General features: G+C 32.9%; 1 protein-coding gene across 2 annotated transcripts; it reads left to right on the forward strand.

Annotated features, from left to right (window-relative positions):
* Positions 1-13,531: 13,531 nt before the first annotated feature.
* On the forward strand, positions 13,532-22,665 carry LOC133800011 (adenine DNA glycosylase). 2 transcript variants are annotated; one of them, XM_062237997.1, is made up of 7 exons: positions 13,532-14,082; positions 14,169-14,228; positions 14,449-14,568; positions 14,637-14,734; positions 15,990-16,531; positions 21,935-22,041; positions 22,164-22,295. In XM_062237997.1, the coding sequence occupies exons 1-7, from the start codon at positions 13,792-13,794 to the stop codon at positions 22,215-22,217; spliced, it is 1,272 nt and encodes a 423-aa protein (XP_062093981.1). In that variant the 5' UTR covers positions 13,532-13,791; the 3' UTR covers positions 22,218-22,295. The 2 variants fall into 2 exon arrangements, with proteins under 2 accessions (XP_062093981.1, XP_062093979.1); XM_062237995.1 differs by lacking the exon at positions 22,164-22,295 and adding an exon at positions 22,347-22,665 and having other exon boundaries at positions 13,547-14,082.
* Positions 22,666-26,585: the final 3,920 nt, after the last annotated feature.

The following is a 26,585-nucleotide window of genomic DNA, read 5'->3' on the forward strand; positions in this document are numbered from 1 at the left end:
ATCCCAATAAAAGACCCCCGTTATGACAAAACCACTAATTTATAATATATGACCGTCTCATGCCGAATAGCTCGAATATATCTCCATAATAATGGGATCTCATTCACAAATCACAATATGCACCCAAATTCACAAATATGCCCTCAACGGACCAAATTACCAAAACACCCTAATAATCAAATGTGGACCCACATGCATGCGTATAACATCATATTATAATATAATTCACATAAACATGCATATATTCATTTAATGGCATAATTAAATAGTTATGGCCCTCCCGGCCTACTAATCCAGCCATTAAACCGCATTAGATATTTCAGGGCATTACAAGTCTGGTCGCATACTTTCACTTACTTCCTTTTTGATATGCAATCTTGTAATATTTGCATTAATTATATTTTCTTTTGTTACCATAATACGCAAGTCTTAATTGTAATTAAGGCCCATCGGCCCATGTAACCTTCTTGAGCATATAAATAAGACTCAAAGGGCTCAAGGGAAGGGACCTTTTTTGGAACTTTTGATCTTGGTATCCTGAGAGAAGAATATATTGTGACTGTCACCAAAGTTGTAATCTTCCGAAGGCTTGTGAAACTTATGAATTCCTAGTTCATTGATCACAGCATTGGGATTCAATATTAATAAGAACACCAAGTGGACGTAGGTCATTACCATCCAATTGGGGTCAAACCACTATAAATCATTTGTGTCGTTTGCTTTCCATTTAATTTCTCTTCTTGTTTTCATCTCATTTTTTATTGTTTATCTGACTCCGTGTCATTGACCAATTTGAGGGTCAACAATTATGAAGAAACATTTTCTCCTGTGGTCATGCTTAAATCCATTCACATCCTCTTATCCATTCTTGTTGCCTATGACTATGAGATATGGCAAATGGATGTCAAGACAACTTTTTTGAATGGCTTTCTTGATGAAAGTATCTATATGGTACAACCAGAAGGGTTCATCAAGAATAGGGAAGATCAAAAGGTATGCAAGTTGTTGAAATCCATTTATGGCTTAAAGCAAGCATCTAGATCTTGGAATATCACCTTTGATGAAACAATTAAAACATATGGCTTCGAACAGAATGTCGACGAAGCATGTGTGTGTAAATAAATCAAAGGAAAGGTGGTGGTTTTTCTAGTTCTTTATGTTGATAACATTGATGGACCCAAAATGGGTATGTTTTAAATATTTATACTCGCAAGCGCACGAATCGTATTTATAGAATAGTGTTCGTGTAAGCACGAGGTCAAACCCAAAGGAGTTGACTTAAATCAAAAGAGAAAACTATTTTTACCAAAGTGAAATAAATTTCTAACCTAGTTCCAAAGATTGATGTGTTTTGTTTTAAAATAAAAAAGAAAATACTAAAAAAAATTAAAATAAATAAACTAAAAAGATTTGTTTTAAATAGTTATTTATAAAATTATTAAGATTTTAGAATCCACAAAATATAAATAATAATATTTATTAATATGTTGACTTCCCAATTTTTAGTGATAATTGAAATCAATCTAATTACCTTTTCCAAACATTATACTTCCTTTAAGCTCTCTTTAATTCAAAAATATAGATTTTCCTTCACTTCAATAGTATAACTTCAAAGCATTAGTTGTGAATCAATTTAATGAAACTACAAAAAAATCAAATAATGTTATTTCTAAAGCAAAATATAGTATTTTTGTTCTAAGCATTGGATGTGAACAATTTAATGACACATCTTAATCAAAGAATACTATGTTTTTGCACAATTAAGAACCAAGTAAAATATGTTCTAACAATCTAAAATACATGATATTATAGATGAAATAAATATTTAGAAGAAGAAAAATCATAAACTTTATTGCTCATTTTGGGATGTCAACATAAAATAAATACTATATAGTTATATCTTGGTTCATCCTCCACCTTAATAATTTTAAGTGGATTAGAAACCCATAACTATCAAAAACAAAATAAAAATTACAACATAAATAGGAAAATTTGGAGGAGGAGCCTCCAAATTATTCCTCTAAAAATACATAAAAAAACTAATCTATGAAAAGAAAAAGATGGAGAGAATAGAGAGATGGAAGAAGTGGTGTAAGAGAATGTGTGTTTCAAATTGTGAAATGAGACTCCTATTTATAGATAAATTCTTTGGTAAAGGATAACACTCCGATTGGTCTAAAAAAAGAAGCACATGGATTCATGCTTAAAATGGTCATCTTTTCCTATAGTTACAAATTCAATGGCAGAGAAAGAAGCACATGGATTGATGGCATGGCATTGTCAAGAATTGGATTGAGCCTTTCATTTTGGGCTTGATTTCTTCATTTCTTTATACCAACATTTTATCAACATTTCATTTGCTCCCAACAAATACACCTACATAAAGAAATTAAACACACATAAATTAATAACAACATAATTAAACAAAATAAATACAAAAAACAAATAAAAATACATAAAATCAAAATAAAACTAATAAATTCAAAATTACTTAAAAAAATTGATAAATTAATTAAAAACTCAAGAACTAAGCAACAATTGGCTTATAAAATGTGGTAAAATAACTCTATTTTGTAGAGTTATCAAACATTTTTCTCATTGGGAACAATGTTGAGACATTGTCAAACGTGAATAAATCGTTAATCAAAAAGTTCCAAATGAAAATTTTGGGCAAGGCGAGATATGTTCTGGGAATCTAAATCCTAAGGGATAGGAAGAACAAGCTCTTGACACTTTCTCAGGCTAATTATATAGATAAGGTGCTTGAAAGATTCTCTATGGAGAATTCCAAGAAAGGTCAATTACCGACCAGACATGGAATTGCTCTCTCCAAGGAACAATGTCCTAAGACACCTCAAGAGGAAGAGGATATGAAAAAGTATCCCTATGCTTCAGTAGTTGGGAGTATAATGTATGTTATGTTGTGTACTAGGCCCGACATATGTTATGCAGTAGGGATTGTAAGTCGTTATCAATCAAATCCTGATTTGGAACACTGAATTGCAGTAAAGCACATTCTCAAGTATCTTAGGAGAACGAGAGATTATATATTTGTATAGTCAGGGGGTGAGCTGAACCCTACTAGATACACTGATTCTGATTTCCATTCAGACTAAGACAATTGAAAGTTGACGTCTGGGTCAATGTTCACTCTTGGTGGAGGAGTTGTGGTCTAGAGAAGTATTAAACAATCTAGCATAGCAGATTCAACCATGGAAGCTGAATACATAGCGGCTTGTGAAGCAGCTAAGGAGGCGATTTAGTTGAGAAAGTCTACACTGATATGGAAGTAGTTCCAGATATGGATAAGTCACTAATCGTATATTGTGACAACAGTGGAGAAGTAGCTAACTCCAAGGAACCAAGAAGCCACAAGAGAGGAAAGCATATAGAAAGGAAATACCATCTGGTAAGAGAGATTGTACACCGAGGTGATGTGACTGTTATGAAGATAGCGTCGGAACAGAACCTGGCTAACCCGTTTACCAAGACACTTCATGCAAAGTCGTTCATGGTTCACGTGCACAATATGGGATTAGGGGATATGCCTCACTTGCTTTGAGGGCAAGTGGGAGATTGTTAGGATTAATGCCCTAAAAGCATGTAAATATATTTTATTGAATTTAAATAAAATGATGATTTTATTATATATGAATGTTATAATTATTGTTTGGATTAATTATATGCTAATATCAAGAAAATTCCTTATTCATTTATGAGAATATGATATTGTATTAGTACGAGACAATCAAGATCATATATAATGAATAAAATAGTCAGTAACATATTAAAGTATAGAATCTTTGATGAATGGTTAATAGCATGGTTTGCTAAACATACGAGATGCGAGTAATCAAGATTCAAAATATTGATGTGGATAGACATCTTAGTAAAGGTTATGCATATAATAGAGATTATATATGACATGATTGATGAGAATTAATTATATTTATAAACTTTTCGTTTGACATAAGGATTTAATACTTATCATAATAGATAATCATATGTAGATCAGTCTAAATCCTAAATATTCATGAACTCTCGTTTGTGTTTATTGAATATTTGGATTCACTCGTTAAAGTCTCTTAGTATAATGAGGCTAATGACTTTTGTTTTGGAGATTCAATATCATGGATGGCTGGGAACATAAATTACAATAATGGAATACATACTTTCCTAACGAATCGAATATTGGTTCCCTTAAGGGTTAATTCTGGAATCGAATAGTTATTGACCTGAAATCTATAATTTGATTATAGATTAATTATTCGCTAATGAATTAATGATACTTAAGAATCAAGAGGTAATTAGAAGGGTAAAACAATATTTTTGACCAGCTCTAATTAACGAACCAACAAATGGAGGACATAACTATATTTATTGATTATATCAATGGACTACAAGAGAAAACTCTGTAAATATAATTCTATAAATACCTAGAGTGCAATTCCATACTTATAGTGGAGTAATCATGGAATTAATAAATAAGATTATTAGCTTAAAGAGTTTAATTAATAATCCGGTTTATTGGAGCTTCGTATTATAGGTCCAGTGTCCTCAGATCACCTCTATCCTACACTGTCAAGGGTAAGGATGTCAATAGAAAGATTTGTAGAGAGAATGACTTAATTGGAAAATAATTAATTTTTCAGGGCAAGGAAATAATTATGTGATAGTTATGGGTAATTGATTAACTATGAATTAATTAATTATTTAACTATATAGTATTTATTTTGAAAAACTATAGGTTAAAATTAATATTAATCTTGTTTTGATTAATATATATAGAGAATAATAAATATCTTATTTAGAATATAATACTTATTTATTTAATTTAAAACTGATATTTTCAGATAAAGTTAATTTTGAATTAACTAATATTTATATTGGGATAAATATATTGTCTTAAAAGTTGATTAAACAAACAAATGAGAAAAATTAGGGAAACCGTAATTGGTGTGTGCGACACACAAGGATTCCCCATCCCTGGGATTTGAATTTTTAATTTCAAATTATTTGTTTAATCAATTATTTAATTATTCTTTTTAAATATGATTTAAATACATAATTAAATATAAGTATTAGATTAGTTTTAATTTGAATTTTATTTTTAATAAAACAAAGATTAATTATCTTTATAAATGTGATAGTACGATACTTTCAGATGAAGGGTTTTCATTAAGGAATTTTTAAGCGATTAAAAATTAGACTTTCTCTCTATGAAAAGCGATAGTTTTCTAAAAACCTGAAAACTATTCAACATCTCTTCTCTCAGTCAAACCTCCCTAGATCTCATATGTTGAGTACATCTAGAGAGTCACAAAATCAACATTTTGAATCCTACGTGCCCACACACGTCCTTGTGTGTTTGAGGATTGGTTTGGAAGATTAAGGTGTGAGCTTTCAGAACACTCGATAGGAAGATCGTTGATTTTATACAAAAATATTAAATGACACTTGATAGGCTACAAGAGGTAATTCCTGATCTGTTTTGTATGTGATTTAATATTTATATATGTATATGATTCTAGCTAGTATTAATAATTATTAAAAAGGGTCCATATATTCCGCTGCATACCTCTGATTTGATCATTTAATACCAACAAAGCGTACATTAATTAAACCACTCGGGTGCTAAAATGTCGATTTACCTTGATGGGATGCCTCGAGAAATGCGCTGACACACATCAGTCACCCAAGACAATGAAATGATTTTCCACACGTATTCAGGGCGCGAGTGGCGTCAACTTGCCACCCACCTGGAGACACGTGTGGGGGTTTTATGCCCTAATTAAAACCCAATTTCTTTGTAATCTCATTTATTATCAATAAAAGAATAGAAATCATTTTTTTGACTTGGTCAATCGCTTTGCTCACATGTTTTATTTTCATGATTATTCATTTAATATAAACTTCTATTAAATCCTGAGCAAATAGCTAATTGTATTTATAGTGACGTAATCGCAGTAGAATATAAATATGATTATATGTTCAAAATAAGTTAGTCCTAAGATTAGTCAGTGCACATGATTTACACTGACTTGGCAATCTATGATATGATCTACTTACACATTGTGGTGTTATGTTCTTTCCAGAACATTAGCAAAGTAGATAAGATCGGATGTATTTATTACATCAGACAGGACCAATATTAACAGTTAATAGGATAAGTAAACATACTGTTATTATCTATTATAGTCATATCATATAGTTGACCACAGGTCAATTCAATCTCAATTTTGAGTGGTTAGTATTCTAACTGATTGTATTATTTGAGTTCTTTGACTTGTTTGTTACCAGCTTACCCTACGGACTAGCCCATACTTACATCTTGGGAACTCGGTAGTATAATTGAGTGGGAGTGTTAATCATAGATATGAACATCTATAGCTTCTGATGAAGAAGTGAAACGATGGTTTCCTTTTAGTTTGGTTCAAGGGGTTAAATGATAGAGATCTCATTTCAGTAATTAAATTAGTTTACTGAAATATCATTTACAATGAACTAAGTGTTTTAAGGATAAAATATAATGAGGGGTAAAACGGTATTTTAGTCCCATCTTATTATAGACCGTCTATAGAGAATTGAGTGACAATTATGGTTGTAATAATGGATAATTAATAATGTATCTATATTTGTTATAGAGCGTTCTATGAATTTAAGAGTGCAATTTCGAGTCGTTAATGGAGTCATGAGGAATTAATAAGTTAGTAAATTTATTTGTTAGATTTATGATAACTTATTGGAGCTTGATTTCATAGGCCCATGGTCCCCATTGTACCTTGGATAAAATCATCTAGATAGTCTTAATTAATTGATTTAATAATCAATTATAATTATCAATGTTGACTAGGTCAATTTTGGATAGTTTCACAGAGTTATGTAATTTTGAGAAGAAAAAAGAAATTAGGGTAGATTTATTAATTAAGATAAATTGGTATCTAAATTAATAAGTAAGTTTAAATCAAGGTTCAAATTATAAATAATTAATTTGATAGAGGATTTAAATAATTATTTAATTAATTAAATCAATAGAAAAATAATATATGCATTGATTTTAAGTCCAATAGGCTTATAATCAAATGGGAAATTTCACAGGCCTAAAGCCCATGATAATTTCGACCTAGGGCTATTAATTGACTATTATTTTATTGATTTTTAAATTAAATTAAATGGCCTAATTGTTAGAGAGAAGTCAAAACATAAGTTCTGATAAGTTCACAAGTCACAAGTCAGATTTTCTAATAGTTTTTAGATTCTCTCTAAACACAAGTCATTTTCTAAGCCTCTTTGTTATTTTCTCTTCTTCTCTCTGTATCTATCTCATGTGTTGAGAATTGCCCACTCTAGTCTAGGTGATTTCAATGATACTTTGGAAGACTGTGAAGAAAATTGAAGATCGGTTCAGTTTCTTGATAATACTCTGCGACAGAAATGATACAAGGGTTAGAGAAACTGAAGGAATGACTCATTCATTCCGCTGCGTATACTGTAAGTATTCTTATTATTGTTTCTCTTTGAATTCAATTTTAGAAACATGTTCTAGGTTATCTTATATTGATATGTTTAATATTAGAACTACATGAAAATAAATAAAGATACTGTAAAAGTTTCCCAACAACACGTGCCCAAGGCCTTTGGAATTCGAAAGGTTGGGGTTGGTTAGTTGACCCCCAATGGATTGAACTGGGATGAAGGAGTAAGTCTCCACCGCCTAAACACGGATGAAGACTTGGGGGTGAATGTTGTTTGTATTTTCTACCAAGGACACATGGCACCACCAAATAGGCTTTGTTAACCCTCAGGGTAGGCCCAGGCCCAGCTTGGGTCCAATAAATAATGATTAACTGAATTATGGCGAGAACCCGGACCTGAAGTGAAGGCTCAGACCAACACCATGACAACGAATGGCTCGTATCAACCTGGATAAAGGCCGTTACGGTGTATAGCCTAGCTCAATGAACAGATCCCACCATTTGAGACCCGGATGGTATCTTCAGCTCCATCTGTGCATCTCAGTTTGCTACACCAAGATATATCTGATAGAGAATATATTTTTATACTCAATGGAAATATGAAAAAACCAAAATATAACTCTATGCAAAAAATACAATAGACAAGGTAATTGATTAAATAAATATTACACCTCAATTGCTCAAAATACAAGTAACATGTAGAAGAAGAAGAATACAAACTCAAAAGAATAATAATACAAGTAAATAAGATCAACAAGATCAAAAGAATGAAAATAAAACCAATAAAAAGGGACAAACTCTCACACAACCAAAGTGTAGAGCAGTGGGGATCACCAACTTGAACAAGGTTCAAAACCTTTGTCCAAAAGCTTATTTTCCCCTATTCTCTAAGCACTAAGAGATATCTCAAGGAAATAGCTCTATGGAATTATCAAGCCTCTATGTTGTATTTTCCAGCCAAGTGCTTTGTGGATGGAAAATAGTGTGTCTTACAAGTGAGCATTAGGCTCCTATTTATAGAGTTTGAGATACCCTTTTGAATTTCAAATTCCACCAACCCCCATGGCTGTTACCAATGTTTAATTGGATGTTTATGGAATTAAAATGGAGATTTGGGAGTTATTTGGGATGTTAGAACCGTTCAATTTGGAAAAAACTGAAAAACTGATAACTCTACGAAATAGAGTTATTTTACCATATTTTATATGCTAATTGTTGCTTAATTCTTGAGTTTTTAATTAACTTATTAAGTCTTTATGTAATTTTTAATTTATTAGTCTTATTGTAGTTTTCTAGATTTTTATATGTTTTTATAGATATTTTATTATAATATGTTGTAGTTTAATTATTTGAAATTTGTGTTGTTAGATTATAAGTTGAAAAATGTGATTTTATTGAACTTAATTGCCAAAGTAAATTAAATTTCAATTAGTATTTTCATGGACTTAATTTGAGTTATTTTATAATTGAAAATATTTTATTCTAATTTAATATTTACTTATTTTGTAGGATGTACTTTGCAATTTTTATACTTGAAAATAAAGAAGAAAAAAAGAAAAGAAAAGTGATAATTTTGTGAGAAAGACAAAGAGATTTTGGCATTTTTCAAAGGCCCAAAATCCATGCACTCCAGCCATTCCCTCCTACCAGCCGCTTGGAGCCACACGCCTGGAGCCGTCAGCCACCTGCCACCCAGCTGTCGCCACCTGTCCCAGCTTTTTCCTCACCATTTGGCCTTCACCATATTTGGCCATTTCCTTCACCCAAGTTGTCCCCAAATGCCACAACCGAGCCTTCAGCATCTCAAGGCCCAATTCAATGGCCCAAGCTTCAGCCATCAGCAGCCATGCGCCTGGCCCAATCCTTCTTCAGCTAGGACCTGCCGAGACTCCACCAGACCAGCCGCCTGTTCCAGCCACTTGCAATCACTCTTGAGCCCATAAATTTGCATATTGTCACCTTGTCTAAAATGCCAACTTTTTACCCATTTTTCTACACATTTTTCACCACATCATCATCATTACACCCTATAATTTACCTCTACATACCATATTTATTTTATTTAATTAATATAATCAATTTAAATTGATTATTTTAATAACCTCACTTTGGCTATAAATATGGAGTTTCAAGACCATTTTAGGGTGCTTAATTTTTGGTTACCATATTCTTTTCTCCCATTTTCTCTCTACCATTCTCTCTTCCATTTTGGGTTTTTCAAGAGCATTTTGCAAGTACGTATGCCATTTATTTTGTAATTTCTACTCTAGTTATGTGCTTCTAATCTTTTTCATAAGATTATTAAGATCATGATGAAGCAACTTGTAACTAGGTAATATTTATTTTGTATGTTGATTTCCCATTTTGTGCAATAAAGTTTTGGAATTTTCTTCTTCAAATATCTTCTTTCATTTTAAATATCGTGTATTTTGGATTGTTAGCACATATTTACACTTTGTTCTTCATTAGTGCAAAAACATAATATTCTTTGTGTAAGATGTGTCATTAAATTGTACACATCCATGCTTAGAACAAAAATATTATGTTTTTCCTTATAAATAATGTTCATTGATTTATTTGTTATTTCATTAGAATGATTTACACTAAATGCTTTGAAATTATAATTTTGAAAAGTGAAGAAAAATCTTATATTTTTAGAAGTAATTTGTGCTTAAAATTATAAATCTATTTGGAAAATGATAGTTTGATTTATTTTAACTATCACTAAAACTTGGGAATCAATATACTAATAAATATTATTAAACTTACATTTTTTGGATTCTAGTACCTTAATAATCTTTTCTTTTAACACTTATTTTCAAATCATTATTGATTTATTTTTATTATCTTAAATAGCTTTATTTTTCAATCTTTTATTTTATGTTCATAATATTAAAACTCATCAATCTTTGGAGCTAGGTTAGAATTTATTACTTTTTATTTAAAATAGTTTTCTTTTTGATTTTAGACAACTCCTTTGGGTTCGATCTCGTGCTTACACGAATACTATATTCCATATACGATTCGTGCGCTTGCGAGTATAAATTTTTAAAACATACCCGTTTTGGGTCCATAAAAAACCATATAGGCTATCAGCCTCACTGCTGCGGTCAAGACTTTTCAGTGGGGGCCACTGGCTTCTGTCCCCCAGGTTGCGGCCACATGCCATTTTCAGCACAAAAAAAGTCATTTTTCCAAAACGTTCCAAATCCTTTCCCACATGATTTTGTAACTTCCAAACACCTATTGGGAGTTAAAAACATATCTCCAACAACCATATTTCATCATGGCTTTGTAAAATCCAATCTCAAATGTGTAACATATAATATACACATTATTGGGTAATATTTGGGAGTTACAAATTTGTAACTGATTTTGTAACTCCAAAATATGTCACATTTGGGCACACACATGTGTCTAATTTTTGTTACTCTCAATAATATGTTACAAGGTGTGACAAATCACATTTGTGTGACAAATCACATTTTGTCACATTATTTAATATAACATTATATTATATGAAATAATATAACAATATCCTGGACTCACCACCACGAAAGAATACCTACCTTCGAAAATGAATCCGAACTCTCCGTCTGGGAAGCATAAGACTGACATGTCATCCTGTTGAAGCCATCCCCAAGAAGTTTGTCGATTGGTCTCCTCAACCAACCTGCAAAAGGGGTGCACACAAAAGGTAGAATATTCTTAGGAATTGACACTACCACTACTCTGACACATCTTGTTCCCTGAATCCCCATGATGGCTCACGCACGCTAGTAAGTGTCAACGTACAAAGGACAGCTGGAGTGTCAAACTAAAATTGGGTTGGCTCAATGGGCTTCAGATTAAACATATTGGAATAACACTTTATACTTGTATCAAGCTCCATTAGAGGGTTAATTGTAATTACATCCCTATTGGGCCCGGATTAGTCCGGCCCAAAATACATGGCCACCTATAAATAGAGCCGGGATCCCAATTTTTCATGCATGCAAAAACGTTGTTGAATTTGTTACTCAAACCCTCCATTGTTAAAACTCAAAGCTTAATATAATTGACTTGTGGACTAAGACTCATTAATGCCCCAACCACGTAAAAATCCTGGTCTTAATAATTTATTTCATTTCTTTATATTTATAGTTTCCGAAAAACTTGGTAAACAATAATTAATATATAAGTGATATAATAAATATTTTAGAGGTATAATAGAAAATAATTTATTATTATTTTTTTATATTTGATAAGAATATTTAGATCAATTTACCAAAATAATATATTTGGTAATAACTAATTAATTAAAAGGGCTTGAATAGAAAAAAATGATTGCTATGTTTTTTTGTGTTAAAATCCTACTTTACCCTTATAAATTAGGGTTTGTGTAATAAAATATAACATTGATGACCTATATGAGACAAAAAATAAAGGTTGTGATCTGATTGTTACAAAAAAAAGAAAAAGATTGGGGAGAATCTCCAATGGAGTGGTGCTATGCTATATTTAAAAGACCTTATAAAAATATGACTCCAATGATGTTCCAAAAAGTGTGCTAAATTTGGCATATACTAAAAGTTGTACCAAATTTAACAAAAATATAGCACGGACCAAATTTGACATATCAATAAATACTATTTTTTTTATTTACCATGGCTGTGTTTGGTAAAATTTTTGTTTTAAAATTTTTTAAACACAAAAATGGAAATATTATTTTATTTTTGTTTCTTTATTTTTAAAAAATAAAAATATGTTTGGAAACTATTTTTTGTTTTTTGTTTATAAAAACAAAATATAATAAACGCGTTTAATAACTTTTATTTTTATTTTTTGTTTAACAATATGAGATGTTGATTTGAAGAAGAGAAAAAAAAAAAAAGTCGAAAACGATTTAAAAAAATGTTGAAAGTGAAAAAATTCTATTTTCAAAATTTAATAAATTTTAATTAAAATTTTAAAAAAATAATAAATAAAAATAGAGTTACAAATAAATTTTATGTTTAATTGTCAAATTTTTAACTAATTAAATAAAAATTATTTTTTTAAGTGTTACCAAACAGTAGTACCCATATTACCACTGATTATTATAGTTTAGTAGTATATAATTAATGAACAGCCATACATTATTATTTTTTATTTGTTTTAATGATAAGTTTCTTAGAGTACACAATTTGGATTAATAAAAAATAATAAAAAATTAATTTTTGTATATTTTTAATAAATATTAAATGAATTATTGGCTTTTTGTGTTAATTTGTATTTTGTGTATTAGAAACATGATTGTAAATATTAAGATCATTTACTCTTTTTTTTTCTTTTTAAATTTAGTACAAAATTTACCAATTGCATTTGAGATGGTGTACGTGATACAAATTGAGTGAAGTTTGAGCACCCAAGTGCTATATAGTATACCCAACTCTTTAATAAACTAAAGCAACGAAAGAGTCAGGTTAGATGCAGTACATCATCGACTTGTTTCCTATTTCCTGCACAAGTTGCATTCCAGTGTGAGAGTGTGGTATTTGTCGATGGCACTAGTGGCGGCAGCAACAAAATGGACGGTAGACGACCATTGAGAGAACAACGATGACAAGAGGTGTATATTATAGGGGTGTTCATTGGTACGATGATAACATATTTTAATCGATTCAATGTAAAAATTGGGTTGCAAACATTGTTTTAGGCAGTTTGGCCGAGTTAATCCGTTCAAACCAATCTTAATTTTGTTTTTAAAATATTCATATAATTAGATTCAACAAACTAAAAATAGAATATACATTTTTTAAATTTAGACATATTATTCTAAATTGAAATTATAAAATATTATTCTAAATTTATTATTAAAAATTTAAAAATAATATTTAATATTACATATCATATATGGAATAATATACTTAATATATGGATGTATAAATGAAATAACTCTTAATAAATTTATTCGAGTTATTTAAACAAGTTGGTATAATTTCTAAATTCGCTCCATATAATAGGTGGGTGGTTTGAATTTTTGTCAAGTTATTTAGATTGTATTTTTTTTTTCAGATTTTTCGGTTTGGTTAAGGCTGTTTGTAAATTTTTTTGCATAGTAATAGTGTGAGTGAAATTGTTTTTTCTTTTCTTTAACTTATCTTGTAGCCATTCATTTTAGTTTAGTTTAATTTAGGGGTGCAAAATTGATGTAAAATTTAATGTAAAAAAAAAAAAAAAAATGGATATTTGTGGAACCCAGCCCATAAAATTATTAGAGCGAAGTAATGTTTTTGAATAATTTCAAAAGAATCCCTTTGAGGTTTGGAGCTTTAGCCTAGATAGTAAAAGGCAAATGGTAGGGCGGGGGCGAGGAGCAGCGAAAGAGGCGCAGGTAGATATGGAAGATTTGTTTAGCAAAACCCAAATAGAAGACATGAGAGTGTCTCTGCTGGGATGGTACGGCTTGAACCGCAGAGAGCTTCCATGGCGATTGGCTGAGGATGACATTGAGAAGAGAACTTACAGAGTTTGGGTCTCTGAAGTTATGCTACAACAGACCAGAGTTCAAACCGTTATTGACTATTTCAACCGCTGGATCCTCAAATGGCCCACTTTACACCACCTTTCTCAGGCCTCGCTTGAGGTCTAATACACCACTATACTCCATACTCCAGACCACATATAACTTTCTTTCTTTTTCATCTCAACTATCAACTATTGTTTGTACAGGAGGTGAACGAAATGTGGGCAGGTCTCGGCTACTACCGACGAGCACGTTTTCTTCTAGAGGTATGATTTGTTTACACCTAGTTTTTGCTGTTTTACTTTAAACCAATAAGTCCCATACATGCATATAATTATACTTTTGTTCAACAAGTAAGAAAGCCATAACTTTTTCACTCCTATAAATTCATATGAATTTAATAAAACCACGTGAAAACTAACGATGTAGAGACTCTTAAAAGAAGCCATTTTGACATTTTTCTTCCTCTTTTGGGGTGCTTCTTAGGGAGCAAAGATGATTGTTGCAGAAGGAGGTGTGTTTCCAAAAACCGTAACTTCACTGCTAAAAGTACGGGGAATTGGAGAGTATACAGCTGGAGCAATTGCCTCAATAGCATTTAAAGAGGTGAGTAGCTTCCATGATTTTGCTTTAATCAACAAGGAAAGTGCATTGTTCAAGAAAAACAATATCAGGTTGTTCCAGTGGTTGACGGCAATGTAGTTAGGGTCATCGCTAGACTAAAGGCTATTTCTGCCAACCCCAAAGACTCTCTCACTGTCAAGAGATTTTGGTGAGTTTTATTTCCTCTGTTACATTTTCTCCTTTACATCTATTCTGTTCATTTTTATACTTATTATGGTCTTACAGCGCTGCAATAACATGAGAAAGGAGGTAAAAATAAAATACAAAAAAGATTAGAGATGATAAGGTATCATCATCTTTAGATATATGGAATCATCATTAATTACAAATAAGTTCTCTGAGTAGTTTGGGAAAAGAAAAATCATGTGGACCCTTAGTTTTAAAGATCCAAAGAGCTACCCAGTATTTTTTTTTCTTTTCTCAAATTTGTAAACAATCATATTCTACACCCTGAAAAATCCTATTATTACTTTCCAGCCAAAGAGCCCAGCAAGTAGCTTGAATAGCAACGTTCCATAGCTTATGTCTCCTTCTCCACCTTGGTCCTAATATCCACATGATAGAAAGATGTCTTGGCAATGATAAGGCTTAGGCCCATTTTACTCCTAATTTTGTGAAAATACAAGACCATATTTTGGTTGATAAAGAGCAATGTAGAACTAGATTATTTCGAGTTTCCCTGCGATGTCTTTAAAGTACACACCAATATGGGGAGATCCCCATGAAAGGAAATCAGGTTCTGTAGGATCATTTTTGTGTTTAGCTAGCCCAATGGAGGCAGACAGATGGAGATATTGACTTTAGAAGATACACCTGCCTAATAAATATAAGGATGACGAGAGAATCAAAATCCTGTCGAAATAAGTGATTGAAATGTTGATTTACAATTACAAGATAATTGACTCAACACATTTAATTTCGAAATCCTTTGATCTTTAACTGATGTATTAAGGGAAGTCGACTCTAAGACATTCAATTTTGATTCTCTGGCATTGAGAGTTCTGAAGAAATCAATATTCCAAGAGAACTCTCCTTTCCTAATGAAATCCTGCGAACTTCGCATAGTAGAAATGTTTGCATTACGTAGACAACTTGAATTGAAACTTGTCTTTTGACTCCATATAGTTATTTCGTTTAACAAGAAACAAAGGCTGTATTAGATATAGCAATTGACTTCATATAGTTTGAGGTGCATTTGATAACCTCTTATATATTTGTATAAATATACATATGCACTCCATATAGTTTGAGGTGCATTTAATTGTGGAATTTTGATAGTTGATAACCTCTTATATATTTGCATAAATATACATAAACGTATACATGTGTTATAATGGGCATATATAAATCATTATTTGTATTTTGTGTCAATGTATGTGGTGGTGGTGGTATGGGGTTATTAGGGAACTAGCTGCTCAACTAGTTGATCCTTTCGAGCCTGGAGACTTCAATCAGGGTCTAATGGAACTTGGTGCAACTGTATGCACTCCGACAAATCCAAGCTGTTCTTCATGTCCTGTCTCAGATCATTGTCGTGCACTTTCAATCTCCAGAAGTGATAGTTCATTGCTTGTTACAGATTATCCTATGAAGGGGGTAAAGATCAAACAGAGACATGATTTTTCGGCTGTATGTGTTCTGGAGATTGTGAAAGATGAAGATATGTCGGACATTCACCTATCAGACAGAGAATTCATTCTTGTAAAGAGGCCTGATGAGGGTTTGCTTGCTGGTCTCTGGGAGTTTCCGTCTGTCCTGCTGGACGGAGAAGCAAACTTGGTCACTAGGAGAAAAATGGTTGATCAATATTTAAGAAACAATTTTGGACTTGACATCAGAAAGACCTGTAAAGTTGTTTTCAGGGAACATGCTGGAGAATTTGTCCATATTTTCTCTCACATTCGCCTCAAGATATATGCAGAATTGTTGGTAGTACATCTCAAAGGTTTGTATATGTGCTTTTTACCACCACATTTTCAGATATGCCAGATCCTCTCTCTTCTTTTTCCTGTCTTGTATGCATCTTTTGAAAGACAAATACATCATTTTGTACTACTCTTGTATAAAATATGTACATTTCAAATATCTCTAATGTTCCAAAAGAATGTCCTGCATGGATTTTGTAAGTTCTGTGCGTTAACAATTTATCTCTTTTACTTATTATACTTTTGAAATAGCAACATGTTCTTAGACGCATCTGGAATATTCATAATAGTGGTGCCTTTGTTTTGAGTTATTGACCAGTCTATTTTGACGTAGATAGGCAATAGTGTTTGCTTCATGCATAGTGGTAACTAGATAACTTACTTAGAACGCAAGTCTATCAAGTAATTTCTGATAATCCCAGGTTATTTATTTGTGATAGCAGTGTAACATTGTATTTTGGTTTTGCAATACTCAATATACACATTCGGCCATCAGATCTAAAATTATGGTAATTATTGGACAAGCAACTTCTGTAGGCAATGTACTTAAAAATGTACTTAATTTGTTGTTTTTGCTCTTGACATCTTTCTACTTGAAAACTTGTGAAAGTTATTGGACATGCCACCTAGTTGAAGTATGTATTAGTATATTATAGATTGTTGCATATATGTGGGTACTGGGGATTTGAATGTTCTTTTTTTTTTCTTTTAGAAGAAACAAACTTTGTATTGATCAATGTGATGACATACAAAGTAACAGGGACATGCTAATTCTCATAGAGAAGAAAACATGAGCCTGAAAACAGCCCGTAGGTCTACAAGAATACATGAAAAAAAATAAGGACAGCAACATTACAAAAAATTGGTCCACTCTCTACTTAAATCCAAAATAGAGAGTCCCTCGAAACTCTTACTTTGTAACCCAAGTTGCCACCTAGAATTAAATCTTGTCCCAAATTCTTTCCTCTAATTCTTCTGTCTTAAAAAATTCTGCTGTTTCTTTCCAACCACAGCCCAAGTCGTCCACAAGGTTGAAGCACGACTATCTTCTCTCAGCTTGCAAGCCAGCAGCTGAGTACAAAATTGTGGTATACCCCAGATTGTACTGAAATCCTCAAGTAGTTTAGCCCACAACTTTACAAAACCAATGAATATTCCATGAACAAGCGGGTTATTATTTCCCCCATTTGCTCTACAGCAAACACACCATCCTCGAGATAAGGCTTGGCAGGGGCTTTTTTTCTGAATATTCCCATGTACATTTAGTCTTCCCACAGCAAGGAGCCACCCAAAAACTTAACTTTTGAAGGAACATGACTTTTCCACAGAACTCAATCCTTCTTATCATCAGAAATTGGCAAGTTTAGCCTTTCAAATGCAGATTTACATGAAGAAAATATGGGTATTATCCGGAATCCAAACCCTTCTATCTTCCAACAAAGCACATGGGGAACAATTCTCTAACTTCTGCAACAACCCAATCAAGTTAGGAGATTCCCTATCTTTATTAGTTCCTTCTGAAATGTAAATTCTTGCCAATGAAATGAATGTTTTATTTCGTATATTATATATTTATATAAATTGAAGTACCTTTTATCGTCTACATTAATTCTTAGAAGCAGTCTAGTTTCTGATCAGCTGTAACAGGTTTACTTTAGGAATTTAATCATCTCCCATACAATTCCATTACCAGAGGCAGCTTTGTTAGACAAGCATATGAAAACATAGCAATGAAAAAGTGTCATATCTCCCCATTATGTTTTTATATTGGATGACTTCCTATATCGTATTGTAGAAAATATTGCTTTTAATATTTCTTTTATTCTGTATCTTTCTAGAATAGGAAACCAAGCTGTACAAACTGTATAGTTTCTTTATTTAGGCTGATTTATTTTTCCTAGAATATTTGTAATTACCCTAGGATATTCGGTTTTCAATACCAAGTATTTTCATACTATTTAAAGGCATAGCTCTCAATCAATAAAATATGGAAGGTTGTTTTTCCACACGGTATCAAAGCAAAACCTTTAATCTAGATATTTTGCAGCAGCCTTTTTTCTTTCTGCCATCATCTTGTTCATCATGGCCACCTTACCCGATCCAATCAATCAAACCACGGTTTCTATCACTGATGATGCCTCAACTGACTCCACCATCAATAAAGACTCCTCCAAGCCATCTTCTGATGCCTCTCCCACACCATTTGATCATCAAAACTCCCTCCAAATCACAATGCACAAGCTGAAAGACTAGAATTTCTTGCAATGGTCTCAATCCGTGAAGATGTACCTACGTGGTCGTGGACACTTGGGGTATTTGATTGGTTCTATTGCTGCTTCTGAGGCTGTTGATCCTTCCTATTCTAAATGGGAATCCGAAAACTCCCTTATTATGGCTTAGCTTATTAACTCTATGGAGGTTGACATTGATAAGACCTATTTGTTCCTTTCTACTGCTCGAGAGGTGTGGGAAACTGTCCAGGAGGCCTTCTCTGATTTGGAAAATCTTGCTCAAGTCTTTGAACTCAAATCCCGACTTCGGGACCAGCAACAAAACTCTTACGGTAACTCAATATTATGGTGTTCTTTATAATCTTTTGCAAGAGATTGATTTGTTTTATGATCCTGAATGTAAATGTTTTGCTGATCGCTGATGCCTCTTTTTATCAAAAAATGCTTGATCAAGAGCTTTTTTGTTTTCTCCATGGTCTTAACTGCAACCTTGATGAGGTTCGTGGTCATCTGTGAAGCCTTTGCAGAGGTTCGTCGGGAGGAGAGCCAAAAGAGAGTCATGCTGGGATCCCTTGTTGCTGCTGAAAATGACCAATCTGCTCTTACTGCCTGATGCCAAATGATAATACTAATTTTGTGGACCTCGTGATTGCCCCTGGTGCTCCCATTGCAGCAAGGTCGGTCATACCAAGGAGACATGCTGGCGTCTTCATGGTAAACCTGCGAATTAGAGGCCTGCCTCCTCTACTCGAAACAACTCAGACAGCCAGGCCCTGACTGCAGCACCACCCGAGCCTTTCCCATTCTCTCCAGCCCAAATCACTCAACTCCATCAGCTTCTAAACACTGCCACTACTACTTCTACATTTGACCCTTCATCCTCCTATCCAGGTACCGATGCTGCCTTCAGTGTTCAAAATTCTTCCAAGATTGTAGATTTGGGAGCTTCGAATCACATGACTTGTCAGTCCCCCATCAATTTTCCACATATACTCCTTGCCCATGTACTCAAAAAATTAAGATTGCTGATGGTTCTTTCTTCAGTGGCTGGTAAAGGGTCTATACATTTAGCACTTCTATTATCCTTAATGATGTCCTCCATGTTCCTAATCTTTCTTGTAATTTTCTTTCAGTAAAATTACCCATGATCAGCAATGTTTTGCCTTTTTCTCACCACTTTGTTGTTCTTTTTAGGATATGTCCCCGGGGAAGATGATTGGGAATGCGAAGGCATGTAGTGGGCTATATTACTTTGATCCATTTCCTGCTGCTCAAGTGAATAAAGCTTTTGTTTCTGATTCTATTTTTTCTAGTAATAGTGATATTATCGGTGGCATTATAGGCTAGGCTACCCTAATTTTTCGTATTTGAAATATCTATTTCCTAAGTTGTTTTGGAATAAAAACTTGAGCTTATTTAAATGTGAAATTTGTCAATTTTCTACACTATAAAGCTTTCCTAGTAGAGGTCGAGCGAGTGGTAGTTTCCAAGAACATTACCGAGGCTCTCTCAAAGAAAGAATGGAAGAAAGCTGTATGAGGAAATTGGGGCACTGGAAGCCAACACCACATGAACAATAATCACTTGACCTAGAGACAAACATGTGGTGGGGTGTAAGTAGGTATTTTATAGTTAAACTCAAGGCTGATGGAACAATAGACCGGTACAAAGCAAGATTACTTGCAAAAGGGTTCACTCAGACATATGGCGTGGACTACAATGAGACATTTGCTCTTGTTGCCAAGTTAAATACAGTAAGGGTTCTACTATCAATTGCTGGCAACTCGATTGGCCCTTGCAGCAACTAGACATCAAAAATGTCTTCCTTATTGAGCATTTATAAGAAGTTTTCATGAGAATTCCTCTAGGCTTCAAAGAAAGATATGATGTAGAGAATATCTGTCACCTGAAGAAATCTCTCTATGACCTAAAACAATCTCCAAGGGCTTGGTTTGAAAGGTTTAATCAAGTGATAAAAAGGCATGGATACAAACAGTCTCAATCAGATACACTTTGTTCTTCAAACACTCACAAGAGTGTAAGGTAACTATTCTCATTGTCTATGTTGATGACATGATAATAATAGGTGATGATTATGGAGAACAAGAATGACTTAAATGCGTGCTAGCCCAAGAATTTGAAGTAAAAGATCTTGGACCAATGAAGTATTTTAATGAAATGGAGATTGCAAGAACAAAACAAGGTATTGTGGTGTCTTAGAGAAAATATATTCTGGATCTTCTCAAAGAAACCGGAATGAGTGGTAGTAAACTTGTAGCAACTAGCAACACCAGCTGAACCAAAAGGCAAGTGCAAACGAGTAACAAAAGAGAAAATAGTTGATAAAGGGATGTATCAATGATTAGTGGGAAATCTGATCTACCTATCACACACAAGACCTAACATTGCATTTACCGTGAGCTTGGTTAGTCAATACATGCACAATCCTTTAGAAGAACACTTGGAAGCTGTGAACAAAACCTTGCACTATCTGAAGAAAACACTAGGGATTGGGTTATTGTTAAAAAAGAATGAAGAACAAGGTGTTGAGGCCTTCGCATATGCGAATTGGGCAGGGTCAGTAGTATTGAAGTAGAACTTAGAACTCTTGCTCAAGGAGTACGCGAATTAATCAGGGTTAAACGTATACTTGAAGAATTAAAACTTCAAAGAACTAAGCCTAGTTGTACAGTGACAACAAATCAGCAATCAGCATAGCTCATAGTCCAATTCATCACGACAAAACAAAGCATGTTGAAGCAGATGAGCATTTCATTAAAGAAAAAATTGATGAAAAAAGAATTGTGTTGTACATTCCCAGCAAGCAACAACAGGATGAAATATTGACTAATAGGTTTATCAAAAGAAAGTTTGAATGAGTTAGTTTGCAAGTTGGGCATGTGGAATCTCTGCACCAGCTTGAGGGAGGGTGGGTGTAGAAAATATTGCTTTTAATATTTCTTTTATTCTGTATTTTTCTAGAATAGAAACCAAGCTGTACAAATTGTATAGTTTCTATATTTAGGCTGATTTATTTTTCCTATAATATTTGTAATTACCCTAGGATATTCAGTATTCAATACCAAATATTTTCATACTCTGTACGGTGCCTATTTAAAGGCATAGCTCTTAATCAATAAAATATGGAAGGCTGTTTTTCCACACATGATGTTACATTATTTTGGGATGCAGGTGGGATGAAGGATGAGTTTCGAAAGCAGGAGAGAGAAGCTCTGCATTGGAAATCTGTGGACAGCAATGTTATACCAAGCATGGGACTGACATCTAGTGTAAAAAAGGTAATGCCAAAACAACATTTCAGTAGAAAAGGTTAGGGGTCAAAATTGTTGTTAAACAATAATTTATAAAAGTGAATATGAATAGGATGAAATCATGACATTGTTTTAGTTTTTGAAATCAGCTATTGTTGACCGACATCTTGAAGTTTTGGGCTGTTGGCCATTGCATGGACTAGTAACCTTGGTTATGCTGATTCTGCTTTCAAGTCTATTTTCTCTTCTGTGGTCTTTGTAGTAAAATACAGCAGTTAATACATGCAGTTTACTTGGGCTTGAATATGCTTAAAATTGTCACATGAATGCAGGTTTACACAATGGTTCAGAAATTTAAGAAGCAAACATGTGCAACTAATCAAGCCCCATCCAGAAAAAGAATCAGAAGTATCCAAAGGAATTAGAATTGTAGAATGTTGATTAGTAATAGTAACTACTAACCAGAGGCAAATGAGAAACCCATCTAATCTTTGGATACATATAATTTTATCTTTTTCGACAAGTGGTTTATACTATATTTATTTCTCGCCTTATTTTATCTGGGTGCAAAATTACTGTAATTTATTCCTAAGAACATGAAAGTGTTTAATATAAAACCGTTTCCATGGGGTGGACCATTGCTCATCCCAAGTCTAAGGTTGCAAACGAACCAAATATCCTTTTGTTTCTCAATTTTAATAAATTTTTCCAAACAGACTGTATTTTCCTAGGCTTATTTGTATAAATGACAATTATCATTTATGGAAAATAATGATTGAATTGAACATTTCTACTGGGCACCTAAAAGGACCCAAAATTTTAAGTGGAAGTTACACGCCATTTGACTTTTTCTGCCGCTTAATTATTTACTTGAGAATTTCTGTGTTAGTGATTTTTTAATTTTTTTAAAAATATATAGGTTTTAGATTCTCATATAAATAATTAAGTTATTAAATAAGCAACATTTTTTTTCAGAGGATTTCTTTTTGTTAATACATATATAGGAAACTTTTGTTTCATTCATATGGTAAGCAAAAGTTTATTCCATTAATATATAACCTAGTTTTTTTTGGGAAATTTGCAATTATATACATAAAATTTATAGTATTTACAAAAATATCTTCAACCAAAGTATTTACACAAATATTGGTGCCATGTCAACATAACATAGTGGATTTGGAAAAAAAATTGGAAATCCTGCCTCCCAATTTTTTTTTATTTTTTCTGGATTGTAAAAAATTACTTTTTGGTTGCTTACGATATTAATAAAATATCAATTGATCACTTTTTTTTATTAATTTTTTATTTTTAAATCATATTATTTCAGTACATTTTGGTTACCTCCTAAACTTATTTTTTAGATCATATACAAGTTAGTTATTTTTATGTTATATTATGACATTTTATTATTTAAGATATATTTTGGTAACCTTCAAGCTTATTTAAGAAACTAATGAGTTGTCATTTAGTATAATAAGTTGCAATATACTTTATTAATAAGAATTAGTTTAGTATACTACAGGGTAACTTTTAATAGACTTTTTTAGTCACTCATGTAATTTACATGTCTTATTATAAGTATTTTACATTACCTTCAAGTCTATTTTAGAAACTAATTAATTATCGTATAGTATAAAAAGTTACTCCTATAATTCTAAGTTATCATGAATAGTTTATTAGAAAATAATATTATTTAGTATATTGCATAGTTATTTTTAAAAGCTACATTTTGTTGCTGTTAAAATCATTTAAAATAGCAATTAATTACCTTTTGATATATGACTAAATTTTTTAGTATGCCACAAATTTAAAGCAACCACAAACTTAGCGAGTTACCAAAAATAATCTTCTTATGTTCTATTTAAAAGTTACCAAACAATATCATAAATAATCTATTTTAAAAAAATTACTAGAAATGTTTCTAAAATAGCATTCAAGTTGTTTAGAGTACCATAAGGTATTTTTTAAATGTAAAATAAGAATACACATTTGGGTATAATAAGGTATTTTTTATGTTTAGAGTACCATAAGGTATTTTTTAAATGTAAAATAAGAATACAAATTTGGGTATAATAAATTTTGTTAAAGTTTACAGTTTAGTTACTTTTTAGTTAACATAATATGAAAAAAGAACTAAAATGTTGCTTTCTATTCTGGCCTTTCTCTCAAGCGACAATAAAAAAACATATGCTTCCCACATATCAAAATGACCACTTTGAAGAGTAGGTCGCGATGGTACCACTCTTGAGCCCAACCGATTAGCGGTGTGGTTGGAATTTTTTTTTGAAGTTACAAAGAAGAGAGAGAAAGAAATAAAGTTGAAAAAGAAAATAAACAAAAAAGCTAACAAAAATGGTACCCGAAAAAAAACCAAAAACAAAAAAGTTGATAAAAACAGTATAGAAAACAATATTCATGTAAATTAAATTAATGACGGTATTTTTTTAATTAAATGATAAAAAACAGTATGAAGTGTAAATTTCTCTTTTTTTTTTTTTTATATTCAAAGTTACGTTGTACACTACACGATCCATATTGTCGACTAACATTTTGGTCAACGACACTGAGTCAATTTATACGGCAGAATAAGAATTAAACGAACTGGAACACTTTCGTAAGTGTTCACCATTCCGGTATCTTGCAATTAGTTCACCATTTAGTAGAGCAAGTTTGTATGTTCTTGGTTGTAGTACTTCTACAATTTGATATGGTCATTCCCAATTTGGTCCCAAAACTCCTGCTGAAGGATCCTAGTGTTTTGGAACACTTGTCGCAATACTAGATCTCTTGGGGAAAACTTTCTATTCTTGACTCGAGAATTGAAGTATCTGGCTACCTTTTGCTGGTAAGCAGCCACTCGCAATTGTGATATTTCTCTTTGCCCCTCGATCATGTCGAGCCTTTCAGCTAATAATTGGTGGTTTTGATCTTGGTCATACGTACTTGTCCGATGCGATTGGGGGGGGGGGGGGGTTAACTCAACTGGTATCATTGCTTCATATCCATAAGCTAGGGGAAATGGAGTATGTCCAGTTGAGGTTTTAAAAGTAGTTTATATGACCACAAGACTTTCAGCAAAATATCCAACCAATTGCCTTTGGCTTGCTCGAGATGCTTTTTCATTTTGTCTTTTAAGGTTTTGTTGACAACTTCTACTTGTCTGTTTGCTTGGGGATGAGCAACTGCGAAAAAGATTTTGGTGATACCATGCCTTATATAAAAATATGTAAACGTGTCGCTGTCAAACTGAGTGCCATTATCTAAAACGATCTTCTTTTGTAACCCATATTTGCATATGATGTTTTTTACTACGAAATCGAGCACCTTTTTGGAAGTAATCATAGCCAGTGGTTCGACTTCGATCCACTTTGCAAAGTAATCCACCGCGACCACCACAAATTTCACTCCAACCTTTCCTGTTGGGAGTTGCCCGATCAAATCAATGCCCCATATTGTGAAGGGCTTATTTGAGTTCATTAGGCGTTGCTCAAAGGATTTTGGAGAATCTTTGGCACTTATCACATTTTCAGACATACTGCATGGAATCTTCATTCATCGTGGGCCAAAAATATCCTTGTCTTAGTATCTTCTTGGCTAGACTTTGCCCCCCTACATGGTTGCCACAGAATCCCTCATGCACTTCTTAGCAATTCAACTTTTGTTTTAGTAACACATCAGAGGAAAGACATAGAATACCCTCTTTTGTACATTATTCCATCAATAATCATGTACCTAGCAGATTGCCTTGAAACTCGTCGGGCTTCATTTCTGTCTTGAGGCAATGTGTCGTGCTCCAGGTATGTGGCTATTGGAGTCATCCAGGAGGAAGTATTATCGAGCAATAGTGTTTGATATATTTCATTAATACTTGGTTGGGCCAGGTGCTCAACTGATATTACGTTTAGGGTGTCTGCATCCTTGGCACTTCGAGTTTTGCTAGGGCGTCTGCATTGGAATTTCGGTCACGAGGCACTTATTGGATGGTAAATTTATTGAATTATGCCAGGAGATCTTTCGCTTTGCTGAGGTAGGATGCCATTTTTATTCATCGAGCTTGGTATTCTCCCAACACCTGATTAATGACCAGTTGTGAATCACTATATATGCCTATCGCCATAGCTATAACATCTCTAGCGGGTCGTAATCCTGCTAGCAAGGCTTCGTACTCTGCCTCATTATTTGAGGCACTGAAGTTGAATCTTAGCGTGCAGTGAATACGATGTCTTTCAGGTGTGATAAGTATAAGTCCAGCTCCAGAATTATTGTAACGCCCTGGATAGCCAAGACCGTTACACTGTGTACTTACAAAGGTGCAGGACTTGCTAATCAAGACATTATTTTGAAAATGTGTCACTAAACATATAAGAGCTAAGGTTAAAAAGGTTTTGGTCTCAAAAGACTCATTTCATACATTTAAACTGTAGTAAACATGGGATCCCACACGAAAACAAAGTTAAAATAAGTTTACAGACTCCCAAAAAGTACTTGAGTATCCACTAGCCATACTAAGGCAAAACAGACAGTCTTCAGGTTCCACGTCCTTGCCTAGACCTCAACCGTGGCGGCCGAGC

Source organism: Humulus lupulus, chromosome 1, assembly GCF_963169125.1.
Source record: "Humulus lupulus chromosome 1, drHumLupu1.1, whole genome shotgun sequence".
NCBI lineage: Eukaryota > Viridiplantae > Streptophyta > Magnoliopsida > Rosales > Cannabaceae > Humulus > Humulus lupulus.

Coding starts and splice junctions, on each gene's coding strand:
- LOC133800011 (XM_062237995.1), top strand. CDS start 13,792: ATGGTAGGGCGGGGGCGAGGAGCAGCGAAAGAGGCGCAGGTAGATATG. Junction 14,569..14,636: donor CCTCAATAGCATTTAAAGAG/GTGAGTAGCTTC, acceptor AAACAATATCAG/GTTGTTCCAGTGGTTGACGG. Junction 22,042..22,346: donor TGACATCTAGTGTAAAAAAG/GTAATGCCAAAA, acceptor ACATGAATGCAG/GTTTACACAATGGTTCAGAA.